This window comes from Zingiber officinale, chromosome 5B (genome assembly GCF_018446385.1).
Source record: "Zingiber officinale cultivar Zhangliang chromosome 5B, Zo_v1.1, whole genome shotgun sequence".
In the NCBI taxonomy this organism is placed as follows: domain Eukaryota; kingdom Viridiplantae; phylum Streptophyta; class Magnoliopsida; order Zingiberales; family Zingiberaceae; genus Zingiber; species Zingiber officinale.
The window spans coordinates 75,370,221-75,389,683 of NC_055995.1; the positions used below are offsets into that span (position 1 = coordinate 75,370,221).

The 19,463-nt window shown below is 38.7% G+C and overlaps 2 protein-coding genes across 3 annotated transcripts; one reads left to right on the forward strand and one right to left on the reverse strand.

Annotated features, from left to right (window-relative positions):
• Window positions 1-6,721: 6,721 nt before the first annotated feature.
• LOC121984552 (mitochondrial import inner membrane translocase subunit TIM14-1-like) lies at window positions 6,722-16,496 on the forward strand. 2 transcript variants are annotated; one of them, XM_042537531.1, is made up of 3 exons: window positions 6,722-6,904; window positions 15,117-15,295; window positions 16,088-16,496. In XM_042537531.1, the coding sequence occupies exons 1-3, from the start codon at window positions 6,902-6,904 to the stop codon at window positions 16,242-16,244; spliced, it is 339 nt and encodes a 112-aa protein (XP_042393465.1). In that variant the 5' UTR covers window positions 6,722-6,901; the 3' UTR covers window positions 16,245-16,496. The 2 variants fall into 2 exon arrangements, with proteins under 2 accessions (XP_042393465.1, XP_042393464.1); XM_042537530.1 differs by lacking the exon at window positions 6,722-6,904 and having other exon boundaries at window positions 15,111-15,295.
• Window positions 16,497-16,701: 205 nt separating this feature from the next.
• Window positions 16,702-18,928, reverse strand: LOC121987497 (protein IQ-DOMAIN 3-like). The gene is made up of 4 exons (XM_042541260.1): window positions 18,536-18,928; window positions 17,595-17,801; window positions 17,389-17,508; window positions 16,702-17,278 (listed from the first exon to the last, which is right to left on the reverse strand). Exons 1-4 carry the CDS (start codon window positions 18,914-18,916, stop codon window positions 16,751-16,753), a joined length of 1,236 nt encoding a protein of 411 aa, XP_042397194.1. The 5' UTR covers window positions 18,917-18,928; the 3' UTR covers window positions 16,702-16,750.
• Window positions 18,929-19,463: the final 535 nt, after the last annotated feature.

The window sequence follows — 19,463 nt, forward strand, 5'->3', positions numbered from 1 at the left end:
CGACAGTCCGCTGCCGTTCCCTCGGTGGATCGGTTTCGTTCCGAAGCCGCACGGCAACGGTTTGAGAATACTGATTTCGCCATGATACCCTGTCGGTATCTGAATCAGACTTATTTTACTCAGATTGTGCCAGATATCATGGATACTCTTCTATATTTTGGGTTGGATAAGCTAGTGCATTGCATGCATATGGTAAATCTGGATTTGTGTAAGGAATTCTACACCAATCTGCATCCTAGTGGTAGCGGAGGTCGTGCATGGGTGTCTCGTGTAGGTAGTGTCGACATTGAGTTCTCTCCCAGCATTCTTCGATCCTTCTTAGAGTGTCGGGCTTCTGATAGCTCCTTTACATGTTTTCCTACAGTTGTTGAGCCCTTCACTGATTCATTCTCTCATTTGTCGATTGAAGTGATACATCAGTATTACTTTAATGCCCCTCGAGCTCCTCTGCGGCGCATCTTCGATGCCACACGTATGTCTGCCCGCAGTAACATTCTTTATAAGATTGTTATTGCGTGTATCTTACCCATAGTCACTCGGGGGCAAGCCAAGATTCGGCTGCCCCATCTGGTCATGATGTATGCTTTGGAGCACCGGCTCGACATCAACATCGCTCTTCACGTCTTTGAGTCCATCCTGCACTTCACTAGTCCTATCCATGAGAAGTTGTACATGCCTTACTGCCACATCCTGACTTCTTTCTTTGCCTCTCGGGGTATCAATGTCATGAGGGGTCAACAGCATCAGTTATCTAAGGACTATGATCAGCTAGGCGCCCGCCAGCTATCTCTTGCAGGTATTGAGAGATGCCAGGGGGAGATGATATGGCGTGCTCAGGAGGCGGATGATTCTGATGATGAGGAGGAGGCGGACGTACCTGCTCCTGCACTAGCGCCGGATCCAGCCCCTATGACTGTCGAGGCTCGATTGACTCAGCTGGAGGAGACAGTACGCCAGGGGTTTCAGGAGTTTCGTGGTTTCCGGCAGGATTGGACTGCGTCTCAGCACCGTCAGACAGAGGTTGATGCGATGTTGCAGCGCTGGGATCTGACATACCAGGCTCCTCCCCCTCCTCCTTCCAGTGATGATCACTAGGATGCTGCTTCTTTTGTTAGTGTCGAGATATGTTTTGGTTTCGATAGCGATATCGTTTGTTTATCTCGAACACGTGGTTGTCAGACTATGATGGGTGTATGCTGTTATGACATTATCTGTTTAGCGTTTATTATGTGCTGCTATTTTTCTATGATGGTTGTCAGACTACTTCTCTATGTTTCTATTGCTGTCTTGTGAGTTCCTCTATGTCCGACTGTATCTTATCTTATTATTTGTCATGTGTCCATCTCTATCTCTTGCTCTTCGAGGATATTCTGGATTCAGGGGGAGTTGTTCTAGATCTTTTTGTTGTCTGTCAAAAAGGGGGAGACTTGGATGGTTTAAGTTTAAGTTGGATATGTTATATGCTTCATGTTATATGCTTCATGGATATTATCATGCTTTATAGTTATGGTACATATGTTTCATGTTATATGCTTCATGTTATATGCTTCATGGATATTATCATGCTTTATAGTTATGGTACATTTGAAGACCTAACTTAAACAAATTTTGCCAAACATCAAAAAGGGGAAGATTGTTGGAGCAATCTTGCTCAAGACATTACTCATTGTTGATGTTCGATTAAATGAGTTTAAGTTAGGCATTAATTGTGATTTAACATAAGTATTGAGTAAGCAGATATGAAGAGAAGACCAAGTATGAGAACTTGGCAAGGAAAGTTCCGGAGGTACGATCTATTAGGCAAAATAGAGACTTAGCATGACAAAGCCAATGGTAGCCCTTGAAGGCAAGCGCAAGGATGAGGAGTCATGGAGACGGAAGCATCCTAAGGGCGCAAGGCTAAGGGAAGGTGCTTGGAGGCATGAAGTCTAAGCTAAGAAAGTATTTCAAGTATGTAAATAATGTAAACCTGGAACTGTATAAACTGCTGTAAATCTCAAAGGTATAAGGTACCAGTCGACTGGTACCCACACCAGTCGACTGATACCAAGGCACAGAATGAACAGAATGTCGACAGGCTTATTGGAGGCAAGCACCAGTCGACTGGTGTTAGTACCAGTCGACTGATAGACGGCCGTTACAAAATGACGGCTCAAAATCTTATCAAATCTTTAGTGCCGTTGAAGCCCATCAGTCGACTGATATGTATACCAGTCGACTGATGTCGGGAAAACTATAAAAGCTACTGTCAGAACTTGAAGAAAGACTACTGTTCAAAAACTGAAAAAGTGCTCATCAAGTGATCTTCAAGTCTACAGATATTCACTCTCTTCCTCCTAATTCTACTCTCCATTCTTGTAAAGAGGAAGAGAAAATTGTGCAAGGGTTTCTCCACCTTCGATTGTGATTCTTGAAGGAGAAGTTTATAGTGAAGCTTGATTGTGTGGGTGTGTGCCTTGGATTAGTCACCTCAAGGAGGTGGAGACCAAGTAAACAAAGAAGTTAGCATTGTTCTCTTGTTTTCTTGCATTTTCTTTATTTCCATTTGCTTCCGCTAACAAGATTGTAGGAAAAATCGAAGTAAGGCTATTCACCCCCCCCCTCTAGCCAATAGCAAAGGTCCTATCAGTTGGTGCATTGGAAGATGTGAGAAAAGAAGTGGAGGAAGAATGGAGGCTCATGTCAATGGGAAGCTCCAAAAGTAATGATAATCATAGTATGCCCATGCAAAATTTAAAGTCAAATTTAAATTCCTCCATACATGCTAGGAAAAATAATGATAATCATAGTATGCCCATGCAAAATTTTGGATTTAGATATCATGATAGGAATAGGGTTAATGTAGATCAAAACCCTAGTAGACTAATATATGATAAACCTAGAAATTGTAGACCTAAGGAGAATCAAGGCATTAATCCCAAGAAAGGGAGACACATGCCTAGGAAGGGTAGATCTAGAAATGTCCAATATGGACAAATTAACTCTAGGGTTAAGAACCTAGAAAAGGAGAATCAAGCTTTAGGGAAAAAGCTTGATAAGTTAGAACAATTCCTTAAGAAATTCAATGTTGGATCTAAGGAATTAAGGATGATGTTGGGTAGCCAAAGACCCAACAATGATAGATCGGGCTTGGGATATCGATCTAGTCCCTCCAAGGCCAATGAGAGTTCATATGCTAGGGTGGCAAATGATCATGGCAAGGGAGATGCCTCCAAGGCTAAGGGAAAGTTGTATGCTAGGGTGGCATATGACTATGGCAAGGAGAAATTAATCAATGGCAAGGGAAAGCCATTTAAAGGTAAGGATAAATTAACCAAGGACAAGGTGTCCAAAGTTAAGAAGGTTAGATTTGTAGGCCAAGTGTCACCGGAGGTGCACCGATGTGGCCTAGCAATTGTAGATGAGTCACCTAGGGAGGTAACTAAGGCTAAGAGCTCTAGGGGGAGCTCTAAGAGTCAAGTTAAGATCCATGGCAAATGGATCTCAAGTAGGTTTTGCTTTGGAGTCTAGAGGAGCCATGGAGTGTGCCAAATGGTTTGGAGACAGACTTGAGTCTCAACCTTAAGAAATTGGCACAATTAGGTTGTGTTTCATGCAAAGAAATATGACATTGGGGTCATATAGCATGATAATTGATTTTGGATGTATAGATGTCATACAAACTAATGATAAGGATGCATTGTGGGTTAGTATGGGCAAATACATCAAGAGGAAGTCAAAACTAGAACTTTAGGTCAAGGTTCTATTGAACCATTTAAGCTAGTTTTGGATTTTGTGTCAATCTTGGGATTGGTGATAAATACATTTTTGAATATATTTTTTCCAAGTAGACATGGGTAAAACAGACCTCTCCATAAAATTTGGAGATTTTTTGAGGTCTGTGGAATTATTGGTGCATTTCTGAAATTGGGTTAGAAATGTTGAAAAAGGCTGAAAAAGTATGTCAGTCGACTGCTAGTTTTAGCAGTCGACTGTACCAGTCGACTGCATGTTTTAGTAGTCGACTGGCAGCGAACAGAAGCATTCTGTACGCTCAGCTAGTAGCGACCAGTCGACTGGTACTTCTTACAGTCGACTGATACCAGCCTGAAACTATCTTTCAGTGTTGTTTGTGACCGAGTTAGCTCGTATAGGTGTATGAAATCCATGGGGGATTAATATATGAGTTTAGGGTCAATTTGGATGACAAGTTTTCAACAATTGGGATATTGTTGGAGAACTTTTTGGATGTTAGGCAAAGGAGGAGAAGTAAGGTTTAGTTGGGAAACCCTGAAAATACCTTTGCAATGGTAAAAATCATAGCCCGGGAGCATAGGTGTAGGGGGAGCCTTGCGATAGGTTCTTAAATAGCCTTGTGGTAAAATTCCTAGCTCAATGGGGAGCTTAGGTGTAGGGGGAGCCTTGTAATAGGTTCAAATGCATGTTGCATTGTTTTTGATTCGGTAGTGTAAGTCCAAGTGTGTAGCCTTGGCAACGTAAGTCCATTCGGCGGTGTAAGTCCAAGTGTGTAGCCTTGGCAACGTAAGTCCATTTGTTTTAGCATATTTATTTACTATGTGTTTTCCCTAACTTAAACGTATTGCCAAGCATCAAAAAAGAGGAGATTGTTGGAGCAATCCAATGGTCCGTGCGACCATGTGTTTGGTGTTTGGGCAAAGGATTTAAGTTAGGTTCACCCTTATATTTAATATGTGTATTTGAGTTGTGCAGGTTTGCAGAATACACATGTGACTCAGGTTGATGACTTCAGGTCCGGTGAAGGATGGAGCATCCGAGGGACTGTGGACAAGGGCCGAGGGAAGCGACTTCGAGACATACGCGAAGGATGACATTGGGGGCGAGCCGTGAGCTTGAATGCATCCGAGGGACAAGAGCCAAAGGAAGTAGGCTTGAAGGCAAGAGGTTAAAGCTGCAAAGGAAGCGTCAAATGAGTTGTAAGGATGAGGGTCCGAGTGCTGAGAGATTGTACTCCGAGTAAAATCCTAGTTTTAGGGGTTTACTGTAGCAGTACTGTAGTAGTCGACTGCATGTTTTAGCAGTCGACTGGGTGCGAACAGAATGGTTCTGTTCGTTCTGTTAGTGTGGAGCAGTCGACTGCTAGTTTTAGCAGTCGACTGGTATCGAGCCGTTGGGATATAACGGTCGAATTTCCACAGAGGGCAGTCGACTGCATGTTTTAGCAGTCGACTAGTAGGCGAGATTTTCTAATCCGCGGCCTATATAACCAAGCCTTGGGAGCTTGGTTGAGGTTGACGAAATAGAGGTGATTAATCTCTATTAGTAATCTACCTGTGCCCTAGCGTCAAAGGAGTCCTTAGTGAGAGTTGTGGTGAGGTTTCTCCACCCACAAGGAGGTTGAGCTTGCCGGAGTTTGCCGGGGACTAATCCACCGACGGATTGAGGGATCGTCCACCTTACGGACACGCCGTGGAGTAGGAGCAAGTTATCTTCGAACCACGTAAACGAATGTGTTAGCGGTTTGCATTTCCTTTCTTAGTTTTAGTCTTTCTACTTATTTGTTTGTATTTCACTTGCACACTAACATTATAGAAAGAAACGAGGATTTAGAAGTGTCGTCTATCCAATCTCCCTTCAAACCGGCCACCAATCTCCCAATAAAATCTACAACTTAATACAACTCGACCACCTTTATCAAGTAATTATTAAAGGTAACCAAAAAAAAAAGTAAACGAGCGGTTTTTTTTTTAAAAAAAATAAACGTCCCATTTTATTTTATTTTATTAAAAGGATGTTCATCCATTGTAAAATACAACTATTCTTATTATTATTTTATTTATATCTCTCATCTAAAATTTTGAACTGATCGAACGGGTTATAATAATTATTAAATCATAATTGATATATATAGTTATAACAACTATAATTTTATAATTATTACAACATGAAAAAAAAAAACAAAACTATAATTGTTTAGAGTTCTAAAAAAGATTTAAATAATATTTTTTTAATTTGAAATTGGTTGTTATAAGTTTCACTCCATAATTAATTATAGATTTTTTAACGAATTTTGATTGATATATTATATGTTTTGTGATTCATTTCGAATAAAAAATTATCTATAATTAATTTAGGGTTTAACATTTACGTTGTAGTAACTACAAAATGTAAACTTTGAGAGATCATAATTTTTTATTTAAGTGAATAATAGAGCATAATATATATCAAATCAAAATTCATTTAGATATCTATAATTAATTATGGGATGAAATACTTAACGACTTGTCAGGTTCAAAAATGATCATTTAATTTTTTTAAAGATTTTAAATAATTTTAATTTTAAAAATCATTTTATATTAAAATAATTATAAAATCATAATTATTATAACAGGCTCGACTAATCTAAGATTTAGATAAGAGATAAATATACATAAGGATAATTATTTCATTTTGTAATTATTTAAAAAATCAACCTGAGGAATGGAGCGTCTCTTTTATTTAAAAAATCAACATTGAACGTCCTCGAAGAATTTAATGAAAACAGAACAAATTAAATTTATGAAGAACTCCACCAGTAAGATGGGATCCGGTCCAACTTGACAACCTGTTTCGGACCGGCCGCCGTCGTATTCAACTCATTGAAGCTAAAAGGACGTTGAAAATTAAGGCAAATAAATATAATTTACGCAACACTGAATAACCCACACATCGCAACCGTCATTAAATATCACGCTTAAAGTGGCATGAACTTTCATTCGAGCACATAGTTTGGGTAGCTTATTGGGTACACAAAGCTTTGCTCAAACTCCAATAGCCGAAGTAACCACCGGAAACTAAACCCTAGATTATATCTATCGATCGATTGAATAAGGCATGATTGTTGAGATTGCGATCAAATAGAGTGGGCGAATGCTTCCACCCTCTCACGAGATCGCAGGCGAAAATGGTGAGCTTCGAAAATCTCTCCTTGTTTATGGTTTCATTAGATGTTTGCAAAAAAATAATAATAATAATAATAAAAACTTGGAATCGTAGCTAAATGGATGCTTCTTTTGTCGGATCTCTGAATGTTTATCTGTGTTAAGAAGTAGTGAAATTGTGAAAAGAACCGTCCATTGGGGTTGGTTTCCCGTGCGCCCCTCTCGGAGATGGTAGGATGAAGTTTGAAGCTTCAGGACCTTAATTCGTTTTTATAAATCGAGCTGATGGTTGAATCTCCGTGGATATTGATTTGATTTTGTGTTGCTAGGATGTCATCTGATTTGGGTGGTCAAATATATCTCTGAGGAAATATTTTTTGTTGTTTATTTTAAATTTCCGTTTGCAATGAAATTTCTGTCCTAGATCTCAGGTTAAAAACTTGATTATTTCTGGAACTCTGTTCCGTGGCCATGTCCATAGTAGCAGGATTTCTTTGTAGTTTCTTATAGCTAATCATCTAGCTTTGTGTAGTTTCTTGTATACATCTCTGTTAACTTGATACTTGTATCCAGTTTAGGTAAGAAATTCTTGTTGCAAACTCCTAGGGGCCTTAAATTTATTCATTTGTAATAGAATTCGCGAATTCATTATCCTTTTCTTTCATGTTTCGGTGTTTAATCTATGTTCATTATGATAACTTCCATGGTTATATATATATATATATAGGACACAACAAGGATAAAAACCATCTTTAACCCCAGTCTAATTGACTGGATAACTGTCATGAGGAACTGGCATTCCACAAAATTGTGCACCACAAATAGGAGCTAATGAATTTGCCCATGATCCTATAGAAAAACATCACAACTCCTTGTAGAAAAAAAAATCATTTATGAAGAAAAAAATATGGAGATCAATTTCCTACCAAGATAGCTGGAAGTTCCAACCAAATTCTAGTGCACCCAGAAAAAAGGATACAACTGAGCAAAAACTACTGGTTTTTCAAGATCCTGTTATGACTTCTATCTATATATGTGCTGGTTTCCAGTTCATATTATACTGGATCCAGTTACATTCGACTGGGATTGAGTGAATAACCCAAATATATTTGACTTTACCTTTGTACACCCGATGTATATAGTTTTAAATATTGTATGGATATGCAATGTATATGCGTATATATGACTGTTTATGTGCTACAACTGTTGCTATATATATATATATATATATATATATATATATGTTCACTCATAATTCTTACTGATGTATTCTGTTATTGCTTATCTATCTTTGCGTTGTATGTTTTTGTTATTGTCTTATAAGAGTTCGCTTAATTTGGACTATGCATGGTTCATATTGATGCCCTAAAGCTCTGGATTAATGACCTAAGAGATGCACCATAAACCTTCATAATCCCATGGTTGATACATGGGACACAAAAATTTATTGAGCCCTCAACTACAGGAAATGATAAGAGTATCAACTGCCAAAGCATTCCAACTTATCATTGGAAATGGTTTCACCATGTTTGGCAAACTTGGCTGATCCCAATCTGGATTGCGCAAGTTGGATTGGAATTGACTCCAATCCCATTTTACCTGATTCTCAACTTAATCGTAGAGAGAAGAAAGAAGAACTTTTAAAAGCCTAAAATCAAGTCAAAATGGGTGAACATTCAGGTTAAATTAGGCAATATCTAATGTGACAATGACTCTAAAGTAGTGAAAATGGTGAAATTGAGCATTGATGATGTTTGTAGGTGCGAAATCTCCCATACATGCGGCGTGTTTGCTTGGGATTTCATCATGTGAGGTGAGGGAGTGGTCATGTGACTATCGACTCTGTTGATTCGTGCACGAATACCAGAATCAATACTTCTAATCCATGTTGATTCGAAGAAGAATACTAGGAAAAAGGAAAACTTGTCCTTCCAAGAAGGAGACGACGGCTAAAAATAGTATTAAACCAAAACTGTCTCAAGACCTTGAACAGGATGCTTAAATAGACTGAATACCCTAATTGCAAGATAAAATACCAAAAATACCCAAAATATAAAAATTACTAAAAATGGTAAAAATATGTTCGAAGGCTCTGAAAAGGGGCTAAACAATGGAATTTAGGTCCAAAACTTGACAGTTAATGGTTCGTCAGTAATAAACGTAGATATTTAAATTCTGCATGCGTGAGCACTGACAAAGCATGATTCCGAGTTTCGAGTCAAAAGTTATGACCTCCGGAAGATTGCTCTGTCGAACTCATATCATTCTCCTCAGGGTGGAGAAAATTCGCTCTCGAATTGTCGGTCACTTCATCTTCAGCAGAATCACCATGGAAGGGAATCAAATGCTTCACATTAAAAACATCGGCGTTATGAATATGATCTTCAACTGGTACGCATTGGGGTTTATCTTCTCAATGATCTCGATTGGACCAATTTTTTCGACTGATAATTTATTGTAATCCCCAACAGCAAAACGATCCTTCGTTAAAACCACCCAGACAAAATCCCCAACATCTAACTCTAAGCGTCGGCGTTTTTGGTCTGTTCTATCTTTGTACTTGGAATTAGAGATGGATAAATGATCGTGTACTGTTTTATAGATCTCCTGCAAACAATCCAGGAAGTCAGCTGCTCTACTATATACTAAACCGTACTAGGCAATGTCAACAAATCCAGTGGACCACGAGACTGAGCTGAATAAACCACTTAGAATATATTGAAATCAGTACTTCGATTCACGGCATGGTTGTAGCAAATTCCGCTTGACACAACTTCTAGTCCCAACTCTTCACATGGTCTCCTACTAAGCAGAGAGTGCAGTATATTTCCGAGTGACCTATTCACAACATTCGTCTTCCAATGCAATAATATGCACGGTTAAAATTAACTGTGAATTAACCATCTTCCACATGCTACGCCAAAAATGGCTATGGAAACGGGTGTCCCGATCTAAAACAATGGATGTCGGCAATCCATGAAGACGGTAGATATCCCGAAAGAATAGTTGTGCCACCATAACAACATCTGTAGTATTCTTGCAAGGAATAAAATGAAGCATCTTAGAAAATCTATCAACCACTTCAAAGTTGGAATCCCTACCTCGCGGGGTACACGGCAGGCCTAGTACAAAATCTATGCTAATATCAACCCAAAATCGAGAAGAGATCGGCAAAGACATGTACAAACTCGCATTAGTGGTTGCCCCCTTAAAGACCTGACAAATTTTGCACTGCTGCACATATTGCTCTCCTTTTCATTGCAATGTAGGCCAAAAGTAGGAAGTTTGAACCAAATGCAACGTTCGGTCCCGATCAACATGACTTTCACCGTGCAACTCCTTGATTATTCGTAAGCGAAGGCTACACTCTGGAATGCATAACTGATTACATTTAAACCCTAAATCCATTATACAACAAAAAATCAGTCCTCTTTCCATCCCGTACGTCATGGGCAGTATCACCGAAAAATAAGGATCAGTATCAAGCAAGTCATGAAAAGAGTCAAATGCTGACACCTCGACCCGTATAGTAACTAGAAAATTGCTGTTGTGACTTAAAGCATCCTACTCAAATATCAACCCCTGCTTTATGTTTAACCACATAGGTGAACTGTTCCAAATAAGCAACCCATCTCGCATAGCGAGGTGACACCTTGTCCTGCCCGTGAAGATGTCTCAATGAATCATGATCTATTATAACACAAATTCCCTATGAAACAAATAGTGATGTCAATGCCTCATGGCTTGCACAACGACATAGAATTTCACATCATAAGTACAAAAATTAAGTTTCGCTCTAGAAAGCTTTTCATTGAAAAATGCCACAGGTCTGTCGTTCTGACCGAATACTGCGTCAACTTAGGAAGCATCCGTGTGCAACTCAAATGGCTGTGAAAAATCTGGAAGGATTAAGATCGGTGTCATTGTAAGTCGATCTTTAATCAATCGAAAAGTTGACTCTGCATTCTCAATCCACTCAAATAACCCTTCAAACAATTTGTTATATAAGCTATAATGCTGCGGAAAGAAGCAATGAAACGCTGGTAAAACAAGGCCAATCTGTGAAACTTCTTGCTTCTGTCAAGGTCATCGGTGTAGGTCAATCCTTTATTGCTTGTATCTTAGTTTGGTCAACTTCCAAACCCGCTCCTAAAATCACATGCCCTAAAAATACCACCTTGGGGGACAGAAACATACTTTTTCATAACAGTATAAAATTTTTCTCTGCGTAACACATTAAAAACCTCCCTTACGTGTTGTAGATGTTTTTCTGGAGTTGCACATATCATCAAAGAGCAATGATATGCACAAGGAAAAAAACTCAATGAAAACCTCAAGGATAGACACATAAAGTCATGGCCCACCATTTCACTTTTTGTGGGCCCCATCACTTTATGTGTCTATCCTTGAGGTTTTCATTGAGTTTTTTTCCTTGTGCATATCATTTTTCATCATCAAAATACACCATGACAAATCTACCAATAAGTGGTCGCAACAACTAATTCATCACACGCATAAAGGTACCAGGGGCATTGGATAAGTCAAAAGGCATCACAAGTCATTCATACAACCCCTCCCTAGTCTTAAAAGTTGTTTTTCATTCATCCCCGTCCTAATGCGAATTTGGTAATACCCACTCTTCAAGTCCAATTTGGTGACATAGCTATTCCACTAATTTAGTCAAGTAAATCATTCAAACGAGGCATGGGAAAGCGGTACATGACAGTGATTTTATTGATGGCCATGCTATCCACACACATTTTATACCAAAAGGGTAGGGAAAGCATGAGGACTCATGCTTTCCCTTATATGACTCTTAGCTAGCAAATCTTCAACCGGTCGCCTCAATTCTTCATGCTCACGCGGGCTTATTTGGTAATGCGGTCTGTGCGGTAGAGATGCTCTTGGCTCCAGGTTAATATGATGCTGAATATCTCGAGATAGAGATAATTCGTCTGGTAGCCCTTCAATAAATATATCATCAAAGTCTGCAATTAGTGGAGCCACTAAAAATCTAGAACAGTGCTAGGTTCAGACACTTCCTTGTCTATAAATGTAAACCCTCTTTCTGCATTCTGTAACGCCCCATCCAACTGAGCCATGGATAATAAAGCCAATGCTTCACCTGCAAGCATAGTTTGCTCCATCGTCTGTCGGATAGGTAGTAACACAATTTTGGCTACCTTAAACACAAAACTATAAGTATTAGCTTGTCCATCATGATGTACTTGTCTATCATACTGCCACGGTCTGCCTAGCAATAGGTGACAAGCATCCATTGCTACCACATCACACCAAATAATATCTTTATATTTCAGACCAATAGAGAGAAATAAGAGTTCTGACACCAATACTTCACCTCCATTTTTAAACCATGCTAATTTATATAGTTTGGGATGATTTTCCGCCAAAAAATTTAACTTTTGAACACGTCAGCGATATGATATTTTCACAACTCCCAACATCGATCACAAGATGACATATTTTGCCTGGAACGATACATGTTGATTGAAAAATATTACTTCATAATCGGTCATCGTCTATTGATTTTGGTGTCAAACAAGTACGTTGAACCACCATGGTCGTCTTGACATCTCCTTCCAACAACACTTCGTCTGCTACCTTCTTGTCATACTCGGGTCTCCAGACAATTCTTCTATGCCTTCACCACAATCTTCATTCTCCACAAATAGTGCTTTCTTTGCCACAACCTTCCTACACTCCGATTGCCTATGCCCAATCTATCCTCGCCATTGCTGCAATTTCCTCTATTACTTTGCCCGGCACCCTTGCTACCAACCACAACAATCACACCGAGTGTTTGTAGGGAAAAATCCACTATTTCGACGTGCAACGCTATATGGTGTGTAGCAGATACCGAAATAGGGTCAAACATATTAACCATGTCTTGAATATGGTATTTCAACCCCCCAATGTATCGTGCCACCACCTCATCTTCTGTCTCATGTATTTCATTCCTCGCAATTAGTTGGAAAAATTCAGAGGTATATTCATCTACTAACCGGATGCTTTGCTTCAGATTTGCAACCTTTGATAGTAGTCGCTAGAAATTGTATAGCAAAAAGTTTTCCCGCATGAGCTTCTTCATCTTCTCTCAACTAGTAATTTTTGCCTTACCCAACTTATTTCTAGTCAATTTCAGTTGTTGCCACCATGCAGTCGCTTTTCTGCGCAATCTAGTTGCAACCAAGAGCCTCTACATACGCCAGCCAATCTAGGAACTCCTCAAGTTGTAAGCTGCCATGAAACTCAGGAATTTCATTTCTCATACCTGAATCCCAGTGCCTGCGATCATCCTCTACTAATGCTTGACGTTGCCGGTGGTAAGCCTCTTCTTTATAAGTATCCTCCTCATCGTCTGTTCCCACCTCCAAGTTCGCTTGGTGATGACGATGGATCGAATTTCTTCTAGTTTGGTTCTCGAACAACGTTGCCATCCTGTCAGCAAGTCATTCCACAACCCCTTCAATCCACCCTATTCGTTCATTCACCATCTCTCGAACTCGCTGCTCAAGATCATGTTCATACACGTTGACATTGTCAACGCGTTGTTGTCTTCTCGGTGGCATGATCTTGCAAGATTAGTTCAGTTCTAATATCAACTAACGTAGCGAATAGCTATCAACTCCGTTGATTCGTGCACGAATATCAAAATCAATACTTCTAATCTCTGTTGATTCAAAGAAGAATACAAGGAAAAAGGAAAACTTGTCGTTCCAAGAAGGAGACGACAACTAAAAATAGTATTCAACCAAAACTGTCTCAAAACCTTGAATCGGATACTTAAATAGACTGAATACTCTAATTGCAAGATAAAAATACCAAAAATACCCAAAATACAAAAAGTTATTAAAAATAAGTGAAAATATGTTCAAAGACTCTAAAAAGAGCCTAAACGGTAGATTTTGGGTCCAAAACTTGGCGATTACAAGTTGTCCGATAACAAATGTAGGTCTTTAAATTTTGCACGCGTGGGAGGACAAGTGAGGGATGAGATGGGCAAAAAAAAAGGATTTTTAAGTATACTAAATATAAATATTAACTTATGTTAATAAATGCATAATAATATTATTAATTAGCAATTCTATTATTAACTTAGCCTAGTTAGCATTATATAATTCTTGTTACTTAAATATAGTGTTTGTTTTCAGAAAATATTGTTAATATTTACTTGTTGAAAGTTATTACCAATTATTTAGTACCAAATTTTGGAATTAAAATAAATTTGATATTTATTTTAATTAAAAATTTAATGATAAACTTAATTAAAATAATAATTCCAACACTGCTTGCTGATTGTTCAAATAATTTAATATCTAATTTTATTAGAAAATGTTATTCATGAATGAAATTACAATACTAGTTATTATTATTTTTTATGTCAATTAACAAATGTATCATTATTAATGATTGTTAACACTTAATTATGATTAATAATTTACTACTAAAATGCATTTTTGGTTGCCATAAAGTAAACAATATCAATTAGTATTCTAAACATACTAATAGATATAAAAATATTGGCAATTTAATGCGATAGGAAATACAATAGCAAGCAATAATATTATCTATTATTTGAAATTTAATATTTTTGAAGGGGAACCTTGGCGCAACGGTAAAGTTGTTGCCATATGACCAAAAGGTCACAGGTTCGCATCCTGGAAACAACCTCTTGCAAAAAAAAACAGGATAAGGCTGCGTACAATGGATCCTTCCTGGGACCCCGCATGGCGGGAGCTTCGTGCATCGAGCTGCCCTTTTTATTTGAAATTTAATATTTTTATTATTTTTGGATGCCTTTTGTTATTCCTTCACTTCATAAATTTATTTCTTTTCATTTTTCTTATTATTTTAATTTTTTCTCCTATCCACGGCTGATACCTAGGTTATTGGAACATATCCAATACTGATATTTCCAACCATTGTTTCACCAACAACATAAAATGGAAATAAAAAGTTTTTGAATTGAATTGTACTTAAGTATAACATGGGCGACAAATTTTAAAAAGTTTGTGAATATGGTACATGGTTATCTTAGAAATAATGTGTAATTTTGACAAGGCGCAAAGGCAACCAATGTATTTTTTAGTTGGAATAGCCGAAACGATTAGAGTTGAAGGGACAAGGTGCAAGGATTTAAAAGAGAATCGCGTACTCAATCTTAAAAAGTTGGAACTTACATGATGACGATAATATTTTTTTGTTGGCTACATGCAGGCTACACCTTTTCTAGCAGGACTTGCAGTTGCTGCAGCTGCTCTCGCTGGTAGGCGTGGTATCCAGGCTTGGCATGCATACAAGGCAAGCCCAGCCGTTCCTCGGATGCGCAAGTTTTATGAAGGTGGGTTCCAGCCTGTTATGACTAGAAGGGAAGCTGCTCTTATCCTTGGGGTCAGGTATGCACCAGTGATATGGTTAACTATATTCTTTGTTTTACCGAGGCATCTAGGCTTTATATCCATTAAAGCAATTTATTGAGTTACTGAAACCTTCATGTTGAACATCCTTGACTTCACCTAACTTCCCAGATTAGTTACGATGTTGGACCTCTCGGTACTTTTATTTGTATTTGCAAATAAAGTACTTTTATTCTTCATTCTTTGCTTACTTTGATTATAGAGATCTTTAAAGGATGTACGTGAAGACAACTCTAGGCTGCACTCATTTAGACGGTTGTAATTGGTGAATTTTTAAGCAATAGAACAGGGCTTTCAGCAAATCTTAGTTTGTTCTTTGGATTAATGGCGTTGAGAAAGGATTCGATGGAAGGGTCCCAAATGTAAGAGTGGTAGATTCATAAATTCTCTGAAATCCAGAATCATTGTTGCATTTGAATGAACAACAATTGAAATCATTTTAAACTTCCTAGATTGATTCCCATTTCCATTTCCTTCTATAATCTAAAAGGCATGCTGGACAAGATCATTCTGTTGAACTACTAACACACTCATGAATAGTGATGTTTTCTGACTTTTCGTCCAGTGTTTGTGATTTAGTGAAAGTAGCACATTTTAATGTACTTATTTCCTTACCTTCCACTTTCGTCGGAGTTGGGATCGAGTCATCTGCAGATTTGATTAAATTTGTTTGGCTCCTAGGTGTCTAATGTACACTGGTTTTGTAAATTTCATGGCCATGAACATCTTTTGCTCATCTCCATCCAATATTTATTTTCTTATTTGAATCAGAGAAAGTGTTCCTCCAGACAAAGTAAAAGAAGCTCACAAAAGAGTGATGGTTGCCAATCATCCTGATGCAGGGGGAAGCCACTATCTTGCCTCAAAAATTAATGAAGCAAAAGACATTCTACTTGGGAAGACCAAAGGTGGTGGATCTGCATTTTGATTACCTTCATTTGTAAAACTTTTAACTATGAGAAGAGATGATGGTGGATAATTAAATCCATAAGATGTCAAATTTTGATTAAATCATAGCTGTAGCTCTAAGTGGCATGATGCTCGGTATAAATTCTTTGCAACATAATGTTTTTGCCATAGTTAATGTACAACTACTCCATTCAAGCAATACTTCGAATGTGAGTTCATGGAAGATTGTTTTGTTGCTCATGAATTAAATTGCATTATGGTATTTGAAAAAGAATGACTTGTAGAGCTTGTTCTTAGGTGAATGTGCAAATGATCAAACAAACTGATCTAAAATTTGAATATTGATAAATTTAGATGCAAATGTTTTTACAACACAATATGAGCCAGATTAACATGGATTAAATCATGATTCACCGTGGAAATAAAAAATAAATCAGTTTTCATATTCTCACGTATCATCCAAGAACATATTTTGACATGATCACATAAATCACACTTTCAGTACGATCCAGGCCATTAGCCTCGTCATTTGTTCAACGACAGTCGCCGGATCCTAGGTGCCGGTTGCTCCTTCACCGTTGGAAACAGTCGGGAGCCTGTCTTGGCGGCCTGCGTGGATGCCACGTGGTTCTTATTCAGTTCCACCAGGGATCGGCCGAGCCCGTTGCTGTCTGTCACCGACGGCAGCCCTGCGACGCTGTGTCGCCTCAACCGCGCGCTCACCTTGCCTCTAGGGGAGCATTGGCTGTTGCGTCTCGAGCTCAATGAATCTTTCCTGCTGCTCGCGGCCGAGGACGGCGGCGAGAGTGGCACTGCAGGCGAGCTAGAGCCAGAGTCACTGCCGTGTTTGGCGGCAATGGCAGCCGGTCGTGCTCCACCAACACAGCTGGGAGTTTTAAAGGAGCCGTTTTGCTTTTTTTCCCATGGTTTTCCTGCCATCAAGCGCGCCAACCAGCTCCATCCCAACTGGGGATTGCTGGCCTCTTGGACAACGAACTTGCCACCTCTGTTGAGGTTCATTGCTGGGACTGTAGATTTGGACGAGCTCCGCCACTGTGTCAAAACATAAACATTGATCTTAGAATCAGTGTTTTTAAATTCAGTTGAATCAACTCGACTGATCCAGTCCACTTTCGATAGACAAGATCAGAAGAAGTTCCTACCTGATGAGAAAATGCATAAGCTAAAGCCCTCTCTCTTTTTGAAGCAGCTTCTTTCCTGTTCAATTGTTTTGCTTCAGCTTGTTCTTTGGACTGAGAACCATGATCCCACCCCTCTCCTATCTGTCACTGAACATTAACCATTAGCATCCAACAGAAGGAGACGAGGAGAATGCGATAATCTAGAGAGAAATCAGTTGCCTTCCTACCTTTTTCTTGTCGTTTTCCTTTTCGCATTTCTGCTGCTGAGGAATGTGGATCTCCTCCAGTCTGTACCTCGGAGGAAGTTGCATCTGCACTCTCGACATAGTCTGCAAGGAGTACAAGGTTTTTGTTGTTTGCGACTTGGCGGCGATCCCATCCACAACTCTCCTCAGCCTGTCCAGTCCTCTTGAAGCTTGGAAAGAAGCCCTTGCCTTGATGAATTTTGCAACACAATGAGATGGTAAAGTTGTAAAGATCACTTTTAAACAAGTGGATTATGTTTGATGCCAATTAAATAAGGAAGTTATAACTCTACTTAAGATGATCATGCGATAACAAAGTCTTAATTGGGAGTAAACTAAAATAAGGAATTCCTGTAATGTGAGGATAACTTGCTATGATCAATGACAAGTTCTTGAGTTTCCAATGATATGAGAAGAACTCAACCAAGTATGATCATGATAAGAACTTCCATAATATAAGAATGCCTCAATACTTCCATAATATAATTTTAGCAAGATGCTTACTAAAATTTGATTATTACTGTGATTATATTATAGAAACACTTAGTGAGCCAACAAACTCGAAAAGGCTAAAATTAATGCGGAAGATCTAAATCATACCAGAACTTATAAGCACCTAGCAAGCAAAATTTTACCTTGAAGGAAGAGTGAAAAAAGCAAATCAAAAGTATATAATCAGAATTCCCAGTTTCTGATCATTGGTTTGTAACAAGAACGCACACAAGATCAAGATAAAGTCAAACCCCAAATGATCCAAAATAATAAAAGAATTGATGGTTAATAATTTTGGAAAAATAATAGTCAATTAGGAGCTTAAGTAGATCAAGTATTCATGTCGGCAAGAATATTCACTTTTAAATCAATTCAAAATTAATTATTTGTAGATCCAACGAATGAAGTGGGAATAAAAATAAGAGCAATGCCTGGTGACCTCTGAATGCACTCTGGATTCTAATGGCAGCATTCTCTTTTGTCAGTTTAGTAGAGGACTTAGTCATTGAGGTGGTTATGCGAATGACCTCGGCCGCAGCCCGAATGGCTGCACCTGCAGCCTCTGCAGCAATAGCAGTGGCAAGGGCTGCTGTGTAGGCACAGCCACGGGAACTCTGTTCGCTCTCCTTAGCCATCAGCTTATCCTCCTTAATGGCGATCGGCGGCGGCAGTGAAGTAGAATTCTGAATACAACTCTCCATTTCCTGTGAACCAAGGAGACCAAAATCAATGGACTTGCAATTTCCCTTCCCATAATCTCTTTTACAGCACTGGGGGATTAGTGCCTTCCTCAAAGAACTGAACCATTTCATTTTGCCTCTCGACATCAGCAAATCCTGCGAGAGAATTGTGATTGGATAAATAACAATCAGAATTCAAACAAGAACAACTAGCATTAAACCATTACCCTTTGCTCTCCTCTCTCCTATCGGCTCTCATTTAATTTGTGTTTTAGATTGAACAATTCATGTCAGAGAGAATTCAGGGCAGAACAAAGAGCACTAAACAGTTTCCCTTTGCTCCCTATTATCCTATCTACTCTGGATAATTGTGTTCTTTGATTGGTTAATCCTGTGAGGGAACCTTGATTGGATAAATAGCAATCAGAATTCAAGCAAGAACAAATCGGCATTAAATCATTTCTCTTTGCTCCCCATTCACCTATCTACTCACGGTCAATTGTCTTCTTTAATTAAATAATTCCGATGACAGAATCTTGATTTGGTGGATAACAATCAGAATTCAAGCAAGAACACAAATGTTTCTATGTAACCTAATCGTTTCGATCCACATAGACCACAGATATCGGAAATCAGCATAAGGAAGACGCAATTATTCGATCTTATTTTTCCACCCAAA